The following is a 13,649-nucleotide window of genomic DNA, read 5'->3' as shown; positions in this document are numbered from 1 at the left end:
ATTTTAACAGCATTAACAGTTAGTAAGTTTTTTCTTATATAATATTATCTATCTCTCTGAAAGTTCCATCCAATATTTCTAGTTCTATCCTAGTGCCATCAGACTGATATTACTGATTACATGTTTTCAGCCATTTTATCAAAAGATAAAGTTTACTTTGACAGCAGAAAATAACTGAAAAAATGAATCACAGCTAATATGGTTATGTCACAGATACATTATCAAATAATCAGAAAAGTAGGTCATCTGAATAGCTATGTACTTAGCTATTTGATTATGAATTAAATGATTAGAGACACAATTAAGTTTAAAGCAAGCATTTATTTAGCAAAAAGAACCAAAACAATAAAGCGTGCCACATTTTACCAATTTAAATTATAACTCCATGGTGGAATCTATATGCTTCCTAGCTAATAAAAGCTGGGAGATAACTTAATCCTATAAACTAATACAAGTATTCTATTTCATTTTTTTGATAAATCAGACTTGGGTTTACACTATAAACTTGTAGACATCAGGGCTTATCTATTTCATTTACTCTGTAATAATGCACTGTCTCTCATACAAAGGAGAAGCTATTGCTCTACCAAAATAAACACAACTCAATTTTCCCAGGAGTGGCAATATACTTTTACAAATCCATTTATTCACTTTCACACAACATGGATTTATAGAACATTCACAAATAAATTACAAACTCCTTGTGTAGAAAGATCTTGTTCCCTATTTTTTGGGTAGCTTTCATGCTATACCTTTGCCCTTCAACTTCCAAAACAATAGTTTATGCATTTCATAGCATGCATAGGTAAGACCTTAAAATATAAACACCATTAAATCAACCTACAACAAGAAAAAAGTCTTCCATAAAACATCCTTTCACTACATAATTAATTTGAAGGCAGTTAATCGTAAAGACTAGTATAAAGATACAGCTGAATTAGGCCATAGAGCAAAGAGGGTCCCTTCACTACCTTGGGGCTCCCAATAGCAATTTCTCTGGCCACTCCTGGAGTTCAGTGTGCATACAAAGAAGAATTCCTTGCCTACTAAATTTACTTTCCCATTTGCCCTCCAAAAGGTAGGGCTATGGCAGTCAGCCAGTCAACAAGCCAACCTTTCTGGCCAGCAAGTGGTACTTAATGGAGTGGGAAGCAAAAGTAAAACAAAGTCCACTTGGGGCTGATAGGGAAATGGAAAAAGCCAGTGGAAGAAAAGCATGCATGTACGCTCAAGTACCTAAATAAACTAAATTAAAAATTATTCATATTCAATTTTGTTCTCTTTTGTTCAGGCTCTTTTTACTGAACAAATACTTGCCTTAAACTTAATTGTTTCTCCAATTAATTGTTAAATCTTTAATATGAATAGCTTGTGTACATAGATTGTTCAGACGAGCTGCTTTTCTGACTTGCTTGACAATGTATCTGTGACAAAATCACATCAGCTGTGATTCATTTTTTAATTTCTATTCAGCTGTTTTCTGCAATTGGTTAAACATTTATTTATCCACTGATGGATAAATGTGTAAACAAATGATGCATAAATAAATGGCTTAAAATGCTGAATCAACGATATCAGTCTCTGTGTTAGTCTGCCATATGTACTATGAGAATTTACATTTTTATTGGACTATAGAGACTCCACAGGGGCTGTAAGCTCCATGCATTTATTAAAAACCACGTCCATGCCTTTATTTAAAAAGAGCATCCTCCCCTGTGAACATTACTTTTCACAGCGTAGACACTTAATACATACTGGCTGGATTACAAATAACATATTAGCGTTGTTTTGTGCTATGTTTATAGGGCAAATATATAGTATTTCAAGCTACAGTATGGGTTAAACCAGCCATTTGTGGACTGGCCATGAAAGTAAATCATCACTAATAGCATAGTTTCTTTGGGTTAGCCTAGGAACCCATTAATCATAGCCTTGTTTCAGGGGGGAAGTATTCTAAAACAATGTACAAATCAACTTATGGAACACAATTTATTTGTTAATTGGGAGGTCTATTGTGGTCACAGTTGTTTTCTACTTAATTTTTTTTCCCCCATTAGGTGTCATTAACTCCTTTATACCTTGATCTGGCTCCAAATGTTTTCATTTTACTGTAACTGGAATAATAAAACAATCCTTGTAAAGGTTAAGGAGAAAAAAATTCATAATGAACTTTTATTGCAGAATCAAAAACTCTCATTTACCTTTTGCTCCTCTCTTTCTGTTGCATGGTGACACTTTTCAATTCTCCAATGTCTCAAGAAATCACGTAGATATCCAAAGAGTGTCAGGACACCATACCCCACGTATGTAAGCACAGCAACAAGCATTGGGGTTTCCTCAAAGGCTTCATTAAATGGTCTTTTATACAATCCACCATTCTGAGTGACATGATGAATCTAGGACAGAAGTTAAATTTGAATTTAGGATTTATTTATATCCCAACCATAATGAGAAAAATATTTCATTTTATAAGCAAAGTGCTAAAAATACTACTAAGGTATAACTACAGCTTTTTGTGAGTAGAGGCTTTTGTCAAGATGGCAGAGAGAGAAGACTGAAGGGAACAAGTGTCCTTATTTTCCTTTAAAAACGGAGAGAAACAACTATGAGAAGAAAAAATGCTCTCACACACATAATGGAAAATGAGGAAAGCAACAAAAAGCATCCACTTAAAAATAGCACAGAGCAATTCATATAGCTAAAGAATGAGAATCACAGATGGAAAAAGAAGATAGCCTGAGACACATATTCAAGTGAATGACAGAGGTAAGAAAATTACAGGCCTAGGGGCAGCTAGGTGGCGTAGTAGATAGAGCACTGTCCCTGCAGTCAGGAAGACCTGAGTTCAAATCCGGCCTCAGACCAAACATTTGACACTTACTAGCAGTGTGACCCTGGGCAAGTCACTTAACCTCAATTGCCAAAAAAAGAAAGAAAGAAAGAAAAGAAAATTTAAGGCCTAAGTAAAAGAATACCTCGAAGAAACTGAAGAGTTACAGGAGGAATTACAGATGTAATGAACAGATGCTTTAAAAGGTTAAAGGGGGAAAAAAAGGACTAGAAGACATAGAACTGATGAGGCTATGAGTGTCCTCCCTCTCCCCTTACTCCTTCTTTCCAAGGTTCCCTTCTCAACTGAAGGTCAGCCCCATCACTAGGGGAAGGACATTCAAACTCTAGCCTCCTGGCTCTCTTCCCAGTGGTCATGAGGTTCAGATTCTTCCAGCTTCACCTTCACTTCCCCATGGAATGGATATGGTCATTCACAGTGAGAAGAGAGTCACCAACTACAATCCTAATAAGACACAGACCAATAGGCCTTACCAACTCTGCCCTACAATTGAACCATCCTATGTGCTGTCTCCCTCCCACCTTCAAGAAGCATGTAAACTCCGTGAAAGCAGAAACTGTCTCTTTTTTATTTGTATACTGAGGGCTTGACACGGGGCTTTGCACATCTTTTGTTGGTCAGTCATGTTCTGCTCTTCATAATCCCATCCGGGATTTTCTTAGCAGAGATATTGGAGTGGTTTGCTATTTACTTCTCCAGCTTATTTTATAGACAAGGAAACTGAGGCAAAGAGGGTGAAGTGACTTGCCCAGGATCACAAAGCTAGTAAGTGTCTGAGTCCAGACTCGAACTCAGGAAGATCAGTCTTCTTGACTCCAGGCTTGGCACTTTATCCACTGTGCCACCTAACTGCCCTGCTTTGCACATATTAAGTGCTTATAAACACTTCTCCATTCATTCACAATGCAAAGCAACTGGAAAACAGACACATTCAAATGACAGATCTCAAAAACAGGTCACAATATAGCAATCTCCAAATTACTGAAATCCCAGAATTTTTTAAAAAATCTCAATATTATATTTCAGGAAACAACAGGGAAATTTTTTTTTAAGAATTAGAATAAGCTACTAACAATAGAGAAAAAATGAGCAAGATTTGGGGCAGGAAGAAACCAATATTCAACATGTCTATACAGATCATGTTGCCAGAGTGTCCTTCCTTACAAAAACAAGGAAAAATGCTTAAATTTCCAGGAGGAAGAATGGGAAGGAGGAACCACTCAGCAATAATAGTATCATAGCACCCAGATAATGAGTGTTCCCCAGGACATCAGACTGGGCCCTCTTCTCTTCTATACTATTCCACGTGGTGATCTCATTATCTCTAATGGATTCAATTATCTTCTCTGTTAATGATTCTTAGATCTACTAAGCCTAGCCCTAACATTTCTCCTAACCTCCAGACTCAAATCTCCAACTGCCTATTGGATAACTCAAACTGGATATCTCATAGACCTCTTAAACTCAACATGTACCAAAATAAATTTATCTTTCCTTCCAAAACCTTGCTAAAGGCAAGAGATGTACATTTGAGAAGCTTCAGACTTTGACGAGTTTGCAGAGACACATTCAGATTTCAAAGGAATCTCTAAACAAAGTTGGTGGAACATAAGATGGGCACCTTGTTTATGGAAAGCAATATACAAAGTTGATCAAACTTTTTGGTCCAGAGATTCCATTATTAGAATTGTCATTAAAAATCATTAAAAAGGACAATCTCCAGGGCGTTGCTAACATGAACGATAAAGAACTGAAGATCTCAATTGCAGCAAGTATGGAAAACAGAGCCATATGTATTTCTGTCATGGCTACGTGACTTAATATTCATAATACAGGCTGGTCTTTCTCCTCAAAGAGAATGTAAAAGGGATTGAGGAAAAAACTCTCCATTCTAGAGGTTTTCAGGAAAAATGAACCCTTTTCCACAAAAAAAAATGAAGGAGAAAATAGGCCATTAAACACTTGGAGCTAAGAGAAAGTAAAGGCTCTTCTCAATGAGAAGAGAGTTGAAGCCTCTGAAAAGAAAGCAGCTCCTTATACCACAAGGAATGATAACATAGTTACAAAGATGTTAGAACATCTATTAAGTCAAAAGAGAGTAGCACTGATGATTAGAGGTACTGAGACATCTATTTGTCAATCTCATAACAATATAGAGAAATTTCCTCTCTTCGTACACCATGTATCCCAGACATTGTAACCCAAGACTGGTTAAACCAGATGATTAATACCCACTTCTGGTAACTGACATGAGCACAGATGACAGAATCTGAAGAAATCTAGAAAGATGGCTAAAGATTACAAAGTCTTGGGCAAGAAATTGAAAACCTTAAGGGCACAGGTGGAGTCTTCCTCACTGCTGCTTATCAAGGACAAGGGCTACTGAAGACAAAAGCAGATCTGAGAAGTGAACAATTAGTTAAAAAATAGTGACTTGAATGTTGAATTTATTATATATTTTAAAAGAAAATTAAGGGAACAGCTAGGTGGCGCAGTGGATAGAGCAGTAGCCCTAAAGTCAGGAGGACCCAAGTTCAAATCCGACTTCAGACCAAACACTTGACACTTAACTAGCTCTGTGACCCTGGGCAAGTCACTTAACCCCAAATACCTAAAAAAACCAAAACAAACAAACAAAAACCCCCCCCAAAACCAAGAAAAGTAAGCTGTAGACAAGATTGTTTCATATACAACCTTCTTTTTCTGTTCTTTATGTATATGTAAGAGTCTATTTTTTATTTAAGTTTAGAATTTTAAAATGAGGGAAAAAAGGCAATAACTGAGAATGGAACATAAATGTCTGTACTACAGATTAAAATATAGGAATCAGAACACATTGTTAACACAAACAAAACCAACACATCCAAGATTAGGAGGAAAGCAGAAAGCTGGAAAACAATTTTTACAGCCAGTGTTTCTGATAAAGGCCTCGTTTCTTAAATATACAGAGAACTGAGTCAAATTTATAAGAAGACAAGCCATTCTCAAATTGATGAATGGTCAAAGGATATGAATAGGCAGTTTTCAGATGAAGAAATCAAAGCCATCTACAGTCACATGAAGAAGTGCTCTAAATCACTTTTGATTAGAGAAATACAAATTAAAACAACTCTGAGGTACCACCTCATACCCATCAGATTGGCTAAAATGACAAAAAAGGAAAGTCATGAATGTTGGAGAGGATGTGGGAAAACTGGAATACTAATACACTGTTGGTAGAGCTGTGAACTGATCCAACCATTCTGGAGAGCAATTTGGAACTATGAACTATGCCCAAAGGGCTACAAAACTGTGCATACCCTTTGATCCAGAAATACCATTACTAGGTCTGTATCCCAAAGAGATTATAAAAAAGGAAAAAGGACCTAAGTGGACAAAAATATTTACAGCAGCCCTTTTCATGGTGGCAAAATACTGGAAACTGAGGGGATGCCCATCAATTGGGGAATGGCTCAATAAGTTGTGGTACATGAATGCAATGGAATTGTGCAATAAGAAATGATGAGCTGGCAGATTTCAAAAAAACCTGGAAAGACTTGTACAAATTAATGCAAAATGAAGTGAGCAGAACCAGGAAAATATCGTACATAGTAAAAGCAATATTGTGTGATGATCAACTATGAATGACTTAGCTGTTCTCAGCAACACAATGATCCAAGACATTTACAAAGGACTCATGATGGAAAATGCTATCTACATCCAGACAAAGAACTGATGGACTGAATGCAGATTGAAGCATACTCTTTTCACTTACTTTATTTTTTTGAGCTTTCCCCCCCTTTTGGTCTGTTTCTTTTTTCACAACTGTGACTAATATGGAAATATGTTTCACATGTTTGCACATACATAACCTGTACCAAATTGCTTGCCACTTTAGGAAAGGGGAGGGTAAGGAAGGAGGGAGAAAAATTTGGAACTCAAAATCTTGTAAAACTGAATGTTAAAAATTGTCTTTACATATAATTGGGAAAAACAAAATACTAATGAAAAAGGAAAAGAAAAGAACATATTGTTAAGAACATACTTGGCCAGAGATTATATCAATAAACTTATACCCCAAGCAGATCAAGACAGAAAGGAAGGTACCATGTACACCAAAATATCCACTGATACTTTTCTTTTTGCGTGGTGGTAAAAAATTGGAAACAAAAATGCCCATCAACTGAAACATGGCTATACAAATTATGGTACATGAATATAATTGAATATTGCTGACCTGTAAGGAAGGATGACTATAACAGTTTTGAATATTTGAAGACATGTAAAACAAGCAGAACCAGGAAAACTTGGGGATTACAACAATGTAAATAGAATGAACAACAAAAAAGAAATAATGCTGTACAATCATGAAACAGTTTGGCCGTAGAACAGAGTTAAGAAAATCAGTTCCCTCCTTTGATTGAAAAGGAAGACTATGGATGTGTAATTTTGCATATACTGTCAGATATAGTTAATACATCAGTTACGTTTTGCTGAACTGCTTCCTCTCCCTCCTTTTTTTTCTTTATTGACAAGGGATTGTTTGTTGGGGAGAGGAAGAGAAGAAGGATATATTTGGAAATAAATATGATGTAAAAAATGAAAGACATCAATAAAAACAAGATAAAATTTTAAGCATAAAAACTTTTTTAAGAGAATGCATGTTTAGAATTTTGCAAATCTAATAAAAAATGCTTGAAATTAAAATTGAAGGGGTAGGGAGAAAGCTCTCTACATATATAAACCAAGTTGAACAAACATCACAAAGAGTAGTTGTAGTTACACTGTAATGTAGGAAGAATAACAGAAGTTTTCAGAAATTCACAGAACACGAAATCCAAGGAAGGAGATAGAGATACAATCTATACCAGCCGAATTGTGCACAAAAATGCACCAAGTAAAAGATCTAGAGATTCTGACCTCATTGGTATCACTGAGACTTCATGAAGTGAGACCCATGACTGAAATATTGCTGTAGAAGGGCATACCTTATTAAAAAGCAACAGGACTAATAGATCCAAAGCTTTTGTCCTTTACATTTACACTACTGTATTCCTGGTATATACTGTTCTTCTGGTTCTGCTTGCTTCACTCTACATTAATTCTTAAGTTTCCACATCTTCTCTAAATCCTTCATATTCATCATTTCTTACAGTGCACTAATATTCCATTGCATTTATGTACCACTATTTGTTTAGCTATTCTTCAATCCACTTTGTTTCTAGTTCTTTGCTACTTTAAGAAGGGCTGTGGTGAATATTTTGGCAAATATGGAACATGTCTTTGACTTCCTTGGGGCACATGCGTAACAATGAAATATCTGGTTCAAGAGCCAACTCAGATTTTTAAAAGATGTCAAGAAAATGAAAGCAATATCAGATAACAGAGAGTAGATACAAAAGTGTGGCATAATTCCATAAGAATAGTATCAGGAATTTTCAAAACTTGAAATGAGGAAAACTAAGTAGTACAACAACTAAAAAAGATATTAAAAATATGCTGAAGAGGAAGATCAAAAAAGGGACAGGACCACTGCTTAGATAGACAAGTCAAAGATACTCAACTTTAATTTTCCTTATTTTTTATGTTAAGGAGAATCTCTGAACTGGAAAGGACTGAACAGAAATGGCTAATTGGGAGCTGAAAAACAAAATTAGTGGAGAGATATAAAGAGAGAAGGCCCCTAGCTGACCTAGATGAGTCTGTCATCAGACCTAAATATACTATATCCTAGGGCACTGAAAGAACTGACAAGTATGATTGCTGAGCAGATAGAAATCTTTCAAAGATTCTACAAATGGGAATGACACCACAAGACAGTAAAACTACCAATATCCTGGTTTCTATAAAAAGGAAGAGAATGGGGCCTGCAAACTGCAGGCTAGTGACACTGATTTTTAATTATAGAATAACAGGCTGCTAATAGAACATCTAGAAAAGGAGTAAGTGGATGGTTTGGATGGTTGCATGAATGGTTTCAAGAACATGTCTTAAAAGATGAACCTTTCTGACTAGGTTACTGGAATGGAAAAGCATTTATTAAAGTGCTTACTATGTGCCAAGAAATAAGGTAAGTGCTGGGGATACGAAATAGAAAAATGAGTAGTTGCTGCTCACAACAATCTCATTTTAATTATATAGGAGACTTCAGCTGCAAAGAGAATAGAAACACCTAGGATGTAATGTAATATCAGAGGAGACCACAAGGACCAGGGTCCTCATGGTGTAGGAGATGGCCCTCTCCTCAAGTTTCAAACCATACCCACTCCCACCCCATCTCAGCCAAGATCTTCACAAAAAACTGAGAGCAGAGAACTCCATCTTCTTCCTCCCTGCCTCATCTCACACCATTCAGGCATCTTTCTTTATCTGCTCCTTCACTCTGGTCTCAGATTAAGAGGTAGCCCTTCTCCTTGCCAAGCCAAACCTCTCTGTGTGTTCGCTCCCACCCCCTTCTGCTTCTCCAGCATATCACATTCACTAGCATTCTCACATCTTTAATCTCTCACTATCTACTGGCTCCTTTCCTGCTGCTGACAACCATGTTCACGTCTCTCTAATCCTTAAAAACAAAAACCAAAACACTTCCCTTAAACTTACCCATCCCCATTAATTCTTGTTCTATATCCCTTATCTCCCTTCAGTGACTGAAGTCCGAGTGAAAATCACCTACAGTCAGTGCCTCCAATTCCTCCCACTCTTTTTTTAAAAACAGTATTTTATTTTTTCTAATTACATGTAAAGACAATTTTTAACATTTATTTTTTTCAAGTTTAAGTTCCAAATTTTCTCCCTCCCTCTATTCCCTCCCCCGTCTAAGAATATAAGCAATTTGATATGTGTTATATATGTGCAATCATGTAAAGCATATTCCATATTAGTCCTGTTCCCACTATCTTTTAAAGGCTCTGCAAACTGGCATCTGACATGATCATTCAACTGAAACTGACCCCTTGAGGGGCAGAGGTCAAGATGGCAGAGTGAAAGCAGTGACTTGCTTGAGCTCTCCCCCAAACCCTCCAAATACTCATAAAAAATAGCTCTAAACAAATTCTGAAGCAGCAGAATCTATAAAAAGACAGAGTGAAACAAATTTCCAGCCCAAGACAACCTGATCAGAAAGGTATAGCGCATCGGGCTGGGAGCTCAGCGCAGCACAGCCTGGGTGCGCAGGCCACAGTGAACCTGGAGCAGGCCTCAGAGGACTGAATCTCGGGCAGCTGCGGAGGTTTCCAGACTCCTCAATCCACCAATGCCAAAGACAACTTAGAAGGTCAGTGGGAAAAGTCTGTTTCTGTCGGTGCTGAGACAGGAAGGTGGGGTTTCAGCTCCATTCCCCAAGAGTGTGTGGGGGGGTGCAGCTGCTTTTCCGAGCTTCCGGCCCACAGACTGAGGGGGAATCCAGTGGCTGATGAGAGAGGGATTGCAGGGATCTCTTTGCCAGTGCTGAGGCAGGAATCTCTTGCTTTGCCCGTGTTTGGATCTGGGCCACAGTTCTGGGCAGCAGAGAAACACTGGTGCGGTGGAGCTTGTAGTGGCTGTGGAGAGGAACCCCTCCTCCCAGTTACAGGACAGAAAGGAGTAAACACCTCGCCCCTTATCATACCACCTTGGAAGAACTGAAAATTTACAGGTCCCTACAAGTATCTCTGAAAACAGCTATACAAACCCCTGAAGCTTGGGACAATACATTCTCCACATTGGAACCAGACTCTTACCTTAACAAAGGGTTTAAAACTCAAATAATTGGCCATGATCATGAGCAAGCAGCGCAAAAAGAGTCAGACCATAGAATCTTACTTTGGTGAATAAGATCAAAATATGCAACCAGAAGAAGACAGCAAAGTCAAAGCTCCTATGTCCAAAGCCTCCAAGAAAAATATGAATCAGTCCCAGGCCTTGGAAGAGCTCAAAAGGGATTTTGAGAAGCAAGTAAGGGAAGTAGAGGAAAAACTGAGAGTGATGCAAGAAAATCACGAAAAACAACTCAACAGCTTGCTAAAGGAGACCCAAAAAAATACTGAAGAAAATAACACCTTAAAAATAGCCTAACCCAAATGGCAAAAGAGGTCCAAAAAGCCAATGAGGAGAAGAATGCCTTTAAAAAGAAAAATTGGCCAAATGAAAAAGGAAGTCCAAAAGCTTACTGAAGAAAATACTTCCTGAAACTGACCCCTCCAAAGTTACCAGAGATCTCATAATTGCCAAATCTACTATTTCTCAGTCTTCATCTTCCCAATCACCTGAGTACACAACCTCAGTCATCTGCTATTCTCTCATCTCACCTATCTAATCCATTGCCAAATATTACAGATTCTACCTTCACAACATCTTAGGGATGTATCTTTTTCTCTCCAATCATATAGACACAGGCCTCGTTCAGGTTCTCCTTACAGCTTGCCTGGACTATTGCCATTCTGGTTCAGTATATCAATTAGCATTTATTAAGCACCTATTCCAGGCATCCTGTTAATCACTGGACAGTCTCCTAAATTGGTCTCCCTACCCAAGTCTTTCCCTATTCCAAACACAATAAAACCCCCAGTCAGTTCCAGAGGGAGGAAAAATATAGCTAGTTACTAAGTGTAGCTAACATTTTTGTTCTGTCATAGGGTGGTTTCATAAGCTATCTCAATTTTCTATGTGTTGCCAGTGTTTACCACAGCGCTTGGCATAAGAAGTCCCTATCAATTATTTTCTATGCCATACCATAAAAAATATAAAAATGCAACATTTAAGAATTATTTCTTTTTTGAAAGTTTAATAAATTCACAGCAAATCAAGCATTTCAGGAAAAGGTAACAAAAATAAAATTATTTTTATTTTGTTATTATTATTTTATAAAATTATTTCAAATGATGTACAGTGAAATATTTAAAATTATTTTTATTGTACAGGTACAAATCACACAATCATATAATTTCTAATAATTCTTACCACTAAGCTTTAGTGGGATAATATGATTCTCATTAAGTTCTGCTGATGATAATTCACATAATTATACACAGATGCATAACTCTTGCACAATGCTGGAAGACTCTGGTATAAAAGCAGAGATGGAAAGGAAATGAAACCCAATGAAAGCAAGAGAAAACTGTCACAGTATTGAGCAACTGGAACTCTGTCTCTACATTCTGAAGTAAGTTTCTAATCTTGGAAGTAGAAGAACACCTCCATCATTAATTTTATTGGAATTTTAATTGCCAAATATTAATCTGTACCTTTGAGTTACTATCTTAGCCACTATGCAAACCTTCACACACCCCCTTTTTTCCTTTTTACTTAAAGAGAATTTACATCTGTGGGGTGTTTATTGCAGAGGACAGTCAATCAACGTACAGTGACTATACATTTCCAGCTGAGCAATAGGAAAATAGTGTGAAAATTTACTGAAGATGAAAGAAATGTGATTTCCTGTCTTCTTTGGAGACCTGACAAACATCAATAACAAAAAAAGATACATAAACCATCACACTAAGAACATGTATGTAACAAAACATGATTCTACTGATGCATATGGTCAAATATTAAGGAAGTGTGGGGAATAAAATTTCCATAATGGTATCTGTCTAGAAAATTACCTGTGCTAACTATTAAGCAGAATGTTGTCAGCAAGGAGAAATATCTGGCCAAAAAAAAAAAGGTGCAGTAGAAATCCAGTTGGGGATAACGACATTGAACAAATTCAAATTTGGTGGTCCAAAAAGAAATTTTATAGATATAAAAATTTTTGAAACCTATTTGTAAGACATCCATTTCTCCTGAGAAGCTAGAACTCAAGAATTTTCAGATAGTGAAAAATAAGGTTTTTTCACAGGATTTACAACAGGATAAACTGGAAAAAACCAATAGATCCGAAGGTTTACAAATGGATAAAGCAGTGAAAATTGATAAAAGATGGTTACAGAATTGGGAAATGCAAATGTGTGTGCGTGTGTGTGTGTGTACATATTGAAGTAAAGGAGAAGAAAAATTCCAACTATTTCTAAAAAAAAACTTTCAGTAAAAATATTACCAACTGTCTTAAACATACTATAATGTAGGCCCAAAGCTCCTTTTGCTTTTAAAACTACTCACATTCAACTGAATAAATCAGTAACAGGCCAAGAGCCCAGCAATCTCTAGTCAATTGATGTGCAGCAGATTTATGTTTCAGGAATGTTCAGGGTGGAACTCTTTCCCATATATCAGTGTTGATTTGAGACACACCCAAACTAGCATTACTAACTAAATTAATATAGTTGGCCCATTGAGGAAGAAAACATTGGGTTGGTTTGAAAGATTTTGAAATTCAGTTCAAGCTTCCTATAATTAAAGGATACATATATATACATGAATAAAAAGAAATGAGATCACGTGTATGGTTAAATAAGTTTCATTACTTTATTGTCATTTCTCATAGCAGTAGGCAATTTTTTTTTAAAAAAGCATCAAGCCAAATTGGAAAGAATTTGTGAAAGATACCAGAAACTGGTCTGCTTGTTTATGAGGACATGAAGTTTTAAAAAAGAAGTTGTGTGCAAACATCAGAGAAACAGCCCTAACCAAATCAGCCTTAAGTAAAAGTTAAAGTGACAGTATAATTCATATGTACATACAATTCAACTAAGTGAGAAAATAAATACTTTCAAAGCTCTCTCAATCAAGATTTTAGGATCATAGGATTTATAGCTGGAAGAGATCTCTAAAAACATTTTACAGACGATGAAACTTGGGTCCAAAAAGAATTGGCCAAGGTCACAATGACAGTAAACAGCAGAACCAGAATTTGAACCCAGATCCTCTGACTCCAATTTCAGTGTTCTTTCCACTATTTCAC

At 36.6% G+C, this 13,649-nt stretch overlaps 1 protein-coding gene across 1 annotated transcript in view; it reads right to left on the bottom strand.

The window, feature by feature from the left end:
• Positions 1-13,649, bottom strand: part of SPTLC2 (serine palmitoyltransferase long chain base subunit 2) — a 150,361-nt gene that overhangs the window by 112,011 nt on the left and 24,701 nt on the right. Inside the window, exon 2 of the mRNA XM_020986168.2 lies at positions 2,202-2,396. Within this exon, the coding sequence (XP_020841827.1) occupies positions 2,202-2,396 (195 nt within the window). The remainder of the gene's footprint in view (positions 1-2,201; positions 2,397-13,649) is intronic.

Source organism: Phascolarctos cinereus, unplaced genomic scaffold (assembly GCF_003287225.1).
Source record: "Phascolarctos cinereus isolate Bilbo 61053 unplaced genomic scaffold, phaCin_HiC Scaffold_3;HRSCAF=262, whole genome shotgun sequence".
Lineage (NCBI taxonomy): Eukaryota > Metazoa > Chordata > Mammalia > Diprotodontia > Phascolarctidae > Phascolarctos > Phascolarctos cinereus.
Note: the sequence above shows the minus strand (reverse complement) of the source record. Positions and strands in the feature narration are given on the sequence as shown.